The 11,732-nt window shown below is 38.4% G+C and overlaps 1 protein-coding gene across 6 annotated transcripts in view; it reads left to right on the top strand.

The window, feature by feature from the left end:
* The window catches only part of KIF21A (kinesin family member 21A), a 173,498-nt gene extending 163,267 nt beyond the window's left edge, over nt 1-10,231 (top strand). For all 6 annotated transcript variants that reach the window (XM_084630781.1, XM_084630779.1, XM_084630782.1 and 3 more), the window contains 2 exons: nt 3,017-3,216; nt 8,964-10,231. In XM_084630781.1, coding sequence (XP_084486907.1) covers nt 3,017-3,216; nt 8,964-9,057 — 294 coding nt within the window. In that variant the 3' untranslated portion in view covers nt 9,058-10,231. The remainder of the gene's footprint in view (nt 1-3,016; nt 3,217-8,963) is intronic.
* The last annotated feature ends 1,501 nt before the right edge of the window (nt 10,232-11,732 follow it).

Below are 11,732 nucleotides of genomic sequence, written 5' to 3'. Positions count from 1 at the left end.
GTTTATTAACATCAGTATTGTGGGCAGTGTGGAGAATATTGAATTGAGGAGTAATTTGTGAACAAAATTTTTAGTATTTCCTAAGTAACAATTGTTATAAATCGGGTTTCAGAGCATTTTCATTGTATACCCTTGGTTTTACTTACAACTTCCAAAAACATTCTTTTTATCCAAAAAGTTTTCTTACGTGGTCTCAACTGAAAAGTGCATACATATGTATGTGTGTGTAAAATTATAGCTATAATGTTTCAAAACATCTCTTTAGCTACATGTATCTAGAAAAATATGTTTTTCACTCCTAAAAAAATTGTCATTTATTTTCAGTAGGATTAGGTTAAAAACAATAGAACTTTGAAGTGTAGCTTAAATGATTTTCAGTCTGGAGTATCTCCACAATCAAACTAAAAAAACGTTGCTTGGACAATAATTCTGAAAGTCATTGGAAAAATTAACCTCTGATCATGCTCAGTGGGTACCTGGTAGGATTTGTAGCAGAGCCTAACAACATCTTGGTTTGGTTTTGTTTTTTTCCTATGACATACTGCACATTCTTTGACAGACCTTTATTTAAAACATTTTGAGTGAGGTTCTGTTCTGCAGCACAGAATTGAGAGCCTCAGCGCTAAGGCAGCTTTAAGCTACCTTTTGAGACTTCCTGATTCTAGGCTGCTTCAGGGGCTGGAGAAGCCACTGACATTAGTGGATGCCTGTCTAAACCTCCCTGGGCTGCTGTATGGGCTGCAGCTCCACAAGACTCTGCTCCTATCGCAGGGCTTGAGGGAGTCCTTGAAAGGAGACAAAATTATTTAGGCAAGTCAAAACTAAAGAAGATGTGAAAAGCAGCAAATCTGATTAAAAGAAATGCTTATTTTACACAGTGCACAATTCGTCTGTGGAACTGATTGCCACTAGATCTCATTCATGCCAAGTGCTTTGCAGAGCTTAGCAATTCTTGAAAAAGTATTGGACGTCTCTATAGGTATTGAAAACATCCACAGTTGTATCAGTAAGGATTAAAATAAACAGAAGTTATTCCTTCGGGGCATAAGAGAACCACTAACTGATGAGGTTAAGAAGAAACTTCCTGTGTGGGCAGGTTTTTTTTATAATTGTGTCTTACATGTTTTTTGTGCCTTTCTATGAAATCACTGGTCAGATCTGGAATGGCGATTCCTATTTTCCTATGTTATGCAGTCTTAAGGTTGCACAGTTAAAATAGGAGTTAAAGTACAGAAATTCAGATTCCCACAATAACGTGTATTCAGCCATGTTTGTACGTATGTACATCCATATATTTTATAGCATACATTTTATCATATAAATAACAAATATATTAAGCTACACATTTAACAACAAAAATGGGTAGAATAGGAACAAAAATATTATATATGCATAATGTGATCAAATTAATGTTGAGAATCATAGCTTTTGCATTTCCAGACTCATTAAAGTATTGTGCAATGTGAACTTTGCACTGATATATGTGTTCACATGTATAATTACGTTAATGTTTGTAACCGTACATAGTGCACTCTTTCTCTATCCTATAGTGATTTACTATGTAATGAACTGGATGTATTCCAGTATACCAAAGGCAATATATTTTATGTTTTCTCACATAGTATATATTTTGTTGGTTTATGCTCTATCATTAGTACATATCCTGTTATCTTTATAATTTAATTGTTAAAAAATTCAGAACAGCATGACAGAGCTCAAAAATGGTTAACCTTAACTTCTAGTTTTTTCCACAAATACTGCTTCAGAATATGTCATGCGTTTATCTGCAAATGTGATATGAAGGCATTGGGTTGAGTGACACAGTTGTACTGAATTTTAAAGTAAGAAGTGAAAAGAATTGATGTTGCTTTTGAATGCCTAAATATATTCAGAAAACAGTTGGAGACATTTTAGAAAGCAGTATGAGCCTGGACACTTAATCTCAGAGATTACTTATGCTTTCAGGTTTTTTGGTGAAGTCAGTAATATTTTGCTCTACCAAACGTCTCAGCCACTTGGGAGCTCTGTAAATAAGTTTAGCAATAATTTTATAACCTGATGGCGTATATTGTATTATATAACCTTTTCTGGCAATAAAAACACCTGGTTTGTAATGCTGTATGTAGTCTCATTGTGTACTACATGTTTTAGCTCAGCTCTGGACTGTTTTTGGCATGACTATTCCAGAGGGGGAGAAAAGTGGAGTCAGAAGCCAAAGCTAAAGTTGCTATAAAATTTAAGGGTGTTGGAAGTTATGGCCCAGTCCTGTTCCCATGGAAGTCAATGGGAGCAGGCTTGGGCCATTAGTTCACTGCTCATGGTCTCAAATTAATGTTATTGGCATCCTGTTTGGGTACCTTTTTGCTTTCTGAATCAGCAGTGTCTCTCCTCAGTCAAGGAAGATTTTTAGTAAGTGTTCCTCAAATCTATTTATAATGCATAGGAGGGAGTGGGGAACGGAGGAGAGGGGATGAGCTTTAGACAAACAGTTTCACAGTTCCTTACCTATTTATATACAGCCGGTAAGCATTTGCAGCTTTAGGGGTAATTTTCTTTAGTCTGAAATGTTTCTGCTGTTCCACAATTTGTTTTATATGCTTATCAGTAAAATGCAGAACCTGAACATTCAAATATACAATTATTCTGTATCTACAAGTAACTTCTCTTGAAATTCAACACGTATGGGCTGAGCAGATAGATATCAGAGTCAGTACTGTGCATAGTGGATTTTACTCCTGTTCTGCGATAACACTTAGCATTTCACACATTCAAAATTATGTACAAATGCTAACTAATTTTATTATATAAAAACTATGTGCGGTAGGAAAGCTTTATCGCTGTTTTGCAGAGAGAAAGTGAAGCAGAGAGATTGTGATGTTTGCATGACCACATACCTAGTCTGTTGCAGAGCTGGGAAATTGGGATTAGAACTCAGAACTTCCTGATGCCTAAACCTGTGCTCATTCCTGTGCCCACTCTGCCTTATAGCATGATTTGTGTATCATTTGTTTTTCAGCAAGTCCCTAATGCACACAAGGACTGGGTGTGTGCTCTTGGACTGGTGCCTGGCTCCTCTGTTCTTCTCAGTGGCTGTAGAGGAGGTATTCTAAAGCTCTGGAATGTGGATACATTCACACCAGTAGGAGAAATGCGGGGACATGACAGTCCTATAAATGCTATCTGCACCAACTCCAGCCACATTTTTACAGCAGCAGAGTGAGTTTGTGTTCTAATGTTTTCCATACATACTACTTTCTCTTTCTTGATGTGTAACTCAAATTCTGCACAAACAAATTAATTCAAAGCACTCACAAGTGAGCTAGTCACTTCACAGTAAAAGCAGAAAGACAAGGTCCATGCTTCAAATTGCTTACATTCTATGTAATACATTATGACAGGTTTCAGAGTAGCAGCCGTGTTAGTCTATTCGTAAAAAGAAAAGGAGTACTTGTGGCACCTTAGAGACTAACCAATTTATTTGAGCATAAGCTTTCATGAGTTACAGCTCACTTCATTGGATGCATTCAGTGGAAAATACAGTGGGGAGATTTATATACATAGAGAAGATGAAACAATGGGTGTTACCATACACACTGTAACCAGAGTGATCACTTAAGGTGAGCTATTACCATCAAGAGAACGGGGGTGGGAGGGAACCTTTTGTAGTGATAATCAAGGTGGGCCATTTCCAGCAGTTGACAGGAACGTCTGAGGAATAGTGGGGGGTGGCGGGGATAAACATGGGGAAATAATTTTACTTTGTGTAATGACCCATCCACTCCCAGTCTCTATTCAAGCCTAAGTTAATTGTATCCAGTTTGCAAATTAATTCCAATTCAGCAGTCTCTCGTTGGAGTCTGTTTTTGAAGTCTTTTGGTGAAGAATTGCCACTTTTAGGTCTGTACACCTACAAGATCTCTATCTCTACTGCATTCTTACAACTACAATACCCACCTGCTGAAGTTAAGAAACAGATTGACAGAGCCAGAAGAGTACCCTGAAGTCACCTACTAAGGACAGGCTCAACAAAGAAAATAACAGAACGCCACTAGCCGTCACCTTCAGCCCCCAACTAAAACCTCTCCAACGCATCATCAAGGATCTACAACCTATCCTGAAGGATAACCCATCACTCTCACAGATCTTGGGAGACAGGCCAGTCCTTGCTTACAGACAGCCCCTCAACCTGAAGCAAATACTCACCAGCAACCACACAACAGAACCACTAACCCAGGAACCTATCCTTGGAACAAAGCCAGTTGGCAACTGTGTCAACATATCTATTCAGGGGACACCATCATAGGGCCTAATCACATCAGCCACAATATCAGAGACTCGTTCACCTGCACATCTACTAATGTGATATATGCCATCATGTGCCAGCAATGCCCCTCTGCTTTGTACATTGGCCAAACTGGACAGTCTTTACGTAAAAGAATAAATGGACACAAATCAGACGTCAAGAATTATAACATCCAAAAACCAGTTGGAGAATACTTCAATCTCTCTGGTCACTCAATTACAGACCTAAAAGTGGCAATTCTTCAACAAAAAAACTTCAAAAACAGACTCCAACGAGAGACTGCTGAATTGGAATTAATTTGCAAACTGGATACAATTAACTTAGGCTTGAATAGAGACTGGGAGTGGATGGGTCATTACACAAAGTAAAACTATTTCCCCAGGTTTATCCCCCCCACACTGTTCGTCAGACGTTCTTGTCAACTGCTGGAAATGGCCCACCTTGATTATCACTACAAAAGGTTCCCCCCCCACCCGGCCCCTGCTCTCCTGCTGGTAATAGCTCATCTTAAGTGATCACTTTGGTTACAGTGTGTATGGTAACATCCATTGTTTCATGTTCTCTATGTATATAAATCTCCCCACTGTATTTTCCACTTAATGCATCTGATGAAGTGAGCTGTAGCTCATGAAAGTTTATGCTCATATCAAATAAATTTGTTAGTCTCTAAGGTGCCACAAGTACTCCTTTTCTTTTTGTAAAACATTATGGAGACCTCGGGCCATCCACTGCTAGAATATGGCATCAGAACATTCCTATAGACTAGGAGAGAACCCAAACTGTCATGCTTTTGTAATGTGAACACACGATATCTGTGTTAAGCAGAAACTCCGAATATGGCAACTTCTGACTGTCCTCCTTTAATGTCTTAACGTGAATATTCTAGTGAGTAGTGCATCATTAGGTAGAAGTGAGAAATGTCAATGATTAGTGACAAAAGGTCAGATCTTCCCATTGCACTCCCAATATCTAAGAGCCTGAGATAGAAAGATAGGCATGTTTAGGTAGAAGCAACATAGATGGAATCATTACTTTTGTGGAAAAATCAAACATACTGGAGACACCATAAACAAGAAAAGTATCTAATTCTAGAGAAAATGCAGACATTTGCATCAGAGCCTAGGCAGACAGTAACAAAGGTGAGCACAGGGCCTGCCAAGGCCAAAATTGTTAAACTCTGATGTTTTTTACTGAGGCACCCAACTTTAAGAAATACTGAGCTGCCACAGCTCATTGATTGGGAGCTGCCAGTGCTCTGCATTTATGAAAATCAGGCCACGTATATTAGGTGCCTAAATATGGGTGCAGGTGTCTCATTGTATGTATTTATGTTTGAAAATGTTGGCTATATACCTTTTGAAATGTATATCATACATAAATCTGATATTTGTATGTTTATTTAGATTTTAAATCATTAAAAATAGGCCTATCCCAGGCTCCAGGTACCCTTATGCCTTATTAATAACGCGATAAAAGCCTAGGAGTGTTGTTAATTCCAACAGGGAGCCAGGTACCTGCAGAAATTTCTTTCTTCATTGTTGTGGGAAGCAAAACCTTAGCTTTTGGCAAAAGCCCACTCCAACAGATGCCACACGTAGTATGCCCAAAAGGTCACCAAAGTTGGGCTATTTCAGGTCAGGGAAGGAGTAAGTTCCAGAGTTTAGATCCATGCCAGCTGACCCCAGCCTTTTATAAGGACATGAATATATGCCTAAGATATAGTATGTGAGGTAAGCAAACAACTATTTAGTCAAGTAATAGATAAGTCAAGGAGATAGATAAAATCTGATAAATATTTACATCAGGTTCATATCTGTATTAATACATTTTTCACAGATTATATGGCTACTAACATAATTCAGATCTTTTCATTTTTCTCAAAAGGTGATATTGATATGTTATTTAACATGTGTTGCACATGTTGAAAGGAAAAAACATTTTAAAAAAACCCTGAATCGCTTTACAAGAAGTCTCCTCCATAAGGATTATGGCACAGAGCTCCAGAATTAAGGCCCTTCCCTATCCTTGGTGACTGAACACCTTTTTATTTTGGCTGAAACTTCCTGAACTAAATTAGATGGGATTTGGGCACGTAAATGGGTGCTTTGTCCTGGCCATTCAGGAAGAAAGATAAAATGCAATGTATATAGTTTTTAATTAGACCACAGCATTATTCGCTTAGCATATCTAGGAATACCTGGCAATAAATCATGCAGTGCAAGTCATCATTTTTTCCTTAATCATTTTTACCTATTTGGGAGGGCTACCTTTGTCCTCCCACCTTCCCAACCTGGTCCCAGCCAGCCTGCTGCTGGAACCCCACCGCTCTCCCTTCATATGATGGTAAAGAGGGAGGGTTATCTCTCCCTGCTGTACCAGACGTTAGAAGCCACAGTTCTTTCCAGCTTCCTTAGAGAATGGCTCCCCCTAATCCCACTTCCAACTCCTATTTATCAGGGAACTGCATCCCCTCTGTAACAAGCACCTGCTCTGGATACCTGCCACCAACTAAGTTGTGACATCTTGATGTAACCTTACCTACCTCATCAGGTCTCGGACATGCTGTGGGGAAGGTAAAAACACCCATCTTGCCTCTGCCAGTCTGGTAGTGAGGGAAGAATTCCTTCCCAGCCCCAAAACAAAAAGGAGACTAGCACAAGCCCAGAGCAGATCATAAATCCCAGTTCTCCTCTGATCCCATGAGTGGGATGAGGGGGGGGCTGCTGATCGGTAACTGAGAGAAATCCTTGTAGAATGTAGGGGTGTAAATATTCTGCCTCTCTCCCAGTGCATATGGTAGGTCAGTGCCCCTACCTGGTCCCACCACTTCCTGTTGCCCTTGGCTACACTCAGGTAAATCCCCTTTTCTCTCAAATGTAGTAGGGACCCTTAAAGGAGCCCCATCCTCCTTTGCCTGCTGCCTTGCTAAAGCATCTCTGCATTCAGTTGTGGTGAGCACATTCTCACCACTTGGTTCCTCCTGTTTTCTCCTGGCCTGCTCCCCTTACCATGCCCCAGTACTTTCCACTGCCTCTTAAAATAGCATGAATTCTACCCAGTGCAGACTGAGCCTGTTTCATTCCCTTCAACTTAAGCAGGATTCAGCCTGTCATAACTATAAAGGGAAGGGTAACCATCTTTCTGTTTACAGTACTATAAAATTCGTCCTGGCCAGAAGCAAAACCCTTTCACCTGTCAAGGGTTAAGAAGCTAAGATAACCTTGCTGGCACCTGACCCAAAATGACCAATGAGGGGACAAGATATTTTCAAATCTGGAGGGGGGGGACAAAGGGTTTGTCTGTCTGTGTGATGCTTTTGCCAGGAACAGATCAGGAATGCAGCCTTACAACTCCTGTTAAGTTAGAAAGTAATCTAGCTAGAAATGTGTTAGATTTCCTTTTGTGTAATGGCTAGTAAAATAAGCTGTGCTGGATGGAATGTATATTCCTGTTTTAGTATCTTTTTGTAACTTAAGGTTTTGCCTAGAGGGATTCTCTGTGTTTTGAATCTGATTACCCTGTAAGGTATTTTCCATCCTGATTTTACAGAGGTGATTCTTTTACCTTTTCTTTAATTAAAATTCTTCTTTTAAGTACCTGATAGATTTTTCATTGTTCTTAAGATCCAAGGGTTTGGGTCTGTGTTCACCTGTACAAATTGGTGAGGATTCTTATCAAGCCTTCCCCAGGAAAGGGGGTGTAGGGCTTGGGGGGATATTTTGGGGGAAGACGTCTCCAAGTGGGCTCTTTCCCTGTTCTTTGTTTAAAACACTTGGTGGTGGCAGCATAGGGTTCAAGGACAAGGCAAAGTTTGTACTTTGGGGAAGTTTTTAACCTAAGCTGGTAAGAATAAGCTTAGGGGGTCTTTCATGCAGGTCCCCACATCTTTACCCTAGAGTTGAGAGTGGGGAAGGAACCTTAACACAGCCCTTCACCTAAGCTATGGAACTTTTACAAGTTCAAGTGTTTTTCTAAAGTTAGGATTTAGTCTGCTCTTATAAATCTATTTTATGAATACTTTGGTACATTGGTTCCCAGACTCTGGTCTGTAGAGATCTGAGTGTTCATATGTTCCAGTTTCCAGCTACTACTTTTTAATTAAAAGACTTCTAACTATAAAGGAAATACTGTTCTAATGCTACTTTGCTATGTTAGTAATTTCTGCAGTTATGTCAGCAGTGTAGTGTGAAGTGCTGTGTTTGTACAGCACCTAGCACAATGTGGTCCTAGTCCACAACTGGAACTCCAAGGTGCCATGATAATACAAATAATAATAGTAACAATATGAATAGACGAGAAGGTGGTCCATGCTGTGAAAAAGTTGAAGAACCCATGCTGGTATACCTGAGATTAAGAATCTTATGCAGATGACAAATAGCTCTATTACTAAAGAGTTATGTTGGCTTTATTTCACTAGCAATATATTCCCCTATACAAAATACTTAAGTAAATATCTGTGTTCAAACAAACAAACAAAAACCCGACCTGACACTGATGCTGGCTTGAGGCCATGCTTACATAAAGATCAAGAAATGTCTAGGACAAAAATATATATTTAAAACCAACTTGAAGTAAATTGACAAGCTAAACATTTCCAGAAACTTGGTTTTTTTTTCTTTTTTGCTCACTTTTTCTGTTTGATACCACAAATGTTTTACAGTGATCGAACTGTGAGGATCTGGAAAGCTCGCAACCTGCTAGATGGACAGATCTCTGATACTGGAGATGCAAATGAAGATATTGCCAGTAATTAAACATGAATTGAAATGATGGGCACAAATGAATACTGTGATAAAATGCTGTGTGTTCTTAGTGCACTTTGCTGTGCATTTACTGGGTAAACACTAACAACTGGAATAAACTGGAAAATGCAGCTGAACCCAACTGGTAAATATGTGTTGTATTCTACTAGCATTGATATCCTTAGAACACTTGCCCTGTATACTGTATTTAAAAATAGCCTATTGGTAATATACTTGAGTTTCCCTGATATATATATCTAATGGCTAGATTTGTGTGCATATGTAACACTTGTAATTTAAACAAATTGGAAAGTAATCTGCTCTAATAACAGTCTCAAACCTGTAACCTGAAATACAAAACAAAATACTCTTGTATTTCACTCTCTCAGACATTATGATGAGCTTCTCTGTATCTTGGGATAACATGGGAATGATGCATACCGTACTAAGCCTTTAATTAAACTAGACCTTGGTTTGAGATTATAAAAGGCTACCTATATTGATGTTATAAAAGCAGACTGAATGAAATATCTGAGAAAGTTGTTAGTGTGACAGATATTTTTGATATGACTGTTTCTGGCTAACAGCAAATGCTGTATGTTTTTTGTTAATGTTAACATGTACTCTTTTTGACCAAAGTTGTGTAGCTGTGTATATTCTGTGCTCAGGACTAGAACTAAATTGCTGTTAAATTGTTATGTTTTATTAGTGCTTTGCCTATATTCTGTAATGAACAGTATTCTTAATGTCATAATAGAAGTATATCTTAATCTATTTTTCTTATGAACTTGTTTTTATCATCTCACATTTTCTTTTTTAACAGCAATTTGTCATTCATTTTTATCTAATTTTATATGCTGCTAAAAATATTTCAGATGCACTATGTTTTGCAAACCTTGGCAGTGACTATGAGAACTGTACCATCGACATTTGGAAAAAGCTATGTAAATAGATGGATTGTAAAAAGAGAATATCTTATCTTGTGCCTATGTGGATTTTAAAATGTTGCAGAGTGTGAATATTGAATGAGGATGTATAGTTTATCCAGCTGCTCCAAATATTAATTTGTAAATTCTGCGAGTTTTAAAAGGTTATGTAGATTAAAAAACAGTGTTTGGATTTTTTTTTTTGGCGGAAAATATCAGCCTGTAAATTGTAGCTTATGTAGGTGATGCTTAAATAAACATGTGACTGTGAATTATTTCTCTGTGCATTTTTCACCATTCTGTCTGTAAAGAATGCATTGTTAGAGTACGCTTCCTGACGCCAAAAATTTTACATTTTTTTACAATTTTACATTTTGCATTTTTACTTTTTTTTAATGCAATAGAACAATCTGATGAGTAAAATATTCCATAGATTCTACTTCTATATGGCTTCATTGTTCTAATTTCCTATTATTATTTATTATGTGTGTTACAATAACACCTAGGAACCCCATCAAGGATTAGGGCCACATTTTGCTAGGTACAGTACAGACTTGTAACAAAGCAGACATTCCCCACCCCTGAGAGCTCACAATCTAAATTCTAGACACTACACAACAGGACAACAAAACACACAAAAGCCTTGAAGTTTTCTATTAATTTTTGTTAAATGAATTTCCCATCACATTAAATCAATTTGAAAAGTAAATGAAAATTCATAAATCTTTTCAATAATCTTCATTTACTCTGGTTGAGACTTCCAAAGTATTAGCATTGTTTGAGTTAACAGTTGTGTTCAGGTTGTTGGGAAGCATTACTTACTCTGGGAGTTTAAGCGCTCATTCTGACTACCAAAAGGGTACGTGCTCAAAAGATTTAGGACCATATCCCACCTTCCCATGTTAAATCCCTTAGGTGGCAGTTATGTGTGTATGAGTGAGTGTGCCCTCTAGTGTCTGGTCCACAGAGAGCAGAAGGCACCTGGTACTACTACCATCAGCTGCAGGAGTTCATCTGTAGCTTAAATTATACTAGAGACCTGTGGTTTTGGAGCTTGAAAGTTCAGGGTTCTAATCCCAGTACCCAGTTAGGGGTGTGGATTGGTGGATGTGAGATTTATATAGTTATTGCGTACTCTGCAGAACATATTCATTACAAGAAGGCCCTGGAGACTATCGTAGGTCACCCTCATGCTGTCTGATTAATGTTCCCCCTCAGTGGGACAGTTGGTGAGGAGAGGCTGGGGGCAGAGCCATGAAAGCCTAAAGGTCCTGCCTGATTTTTGAAGTCTTCTGTCTGGCACACTAGAGGAAAGCATCCAGCTCTTTAATTTTAGTTTACTTTTAGTTTTTAGTTACCAACATGTTTTACATTCTGTATCTTTATCCAGTAAAAAAAAACAGTACCTGACGTGTAGAAGAGCATGTGTTTTGGTTAATCTCATGTCAGATACTAATGTTTGGAAAATGTTTGCAGTGTCTCAAATTACAGATATGCCGATGTAGCTGTCCTTGTGTTGCCCATTATAAAAGGTTGACATACTGTGTGTACTAATTCTACCTGTCTGACCATGAAACAAATCAAGAGTCTTCAGTTTTTTGCTGTTCTGCTTGCAGGTCAGTACAGATGACATTTCTATTTTGCAATAAGCAGTTTTCAGAAGCTGAATATAGTGTCTGTAAATACAAAGTAACTACATGGGGAAGAGATCAGGCATTTTGTGTATGGGAGAGAATGGTAGAGGGAGAAAACAAAATGGAA

The sequence above is a fragment of the Lepidochelys olivacea genome, assembly GCF_965140295.1.
Source record: "Lepidochelys olivacea isolate rLepOli2 genome assembly, chromosome: 1".
Taxonomy (NCBI): Eukaryota; Metazoa; Chordata; order Testudines; family Cheloniidae; genus Lepidochelys; species Lepidochelys olivacea.
This window is presented reverse-complemented; position numbering and strand designations above follow the sequence as displayed.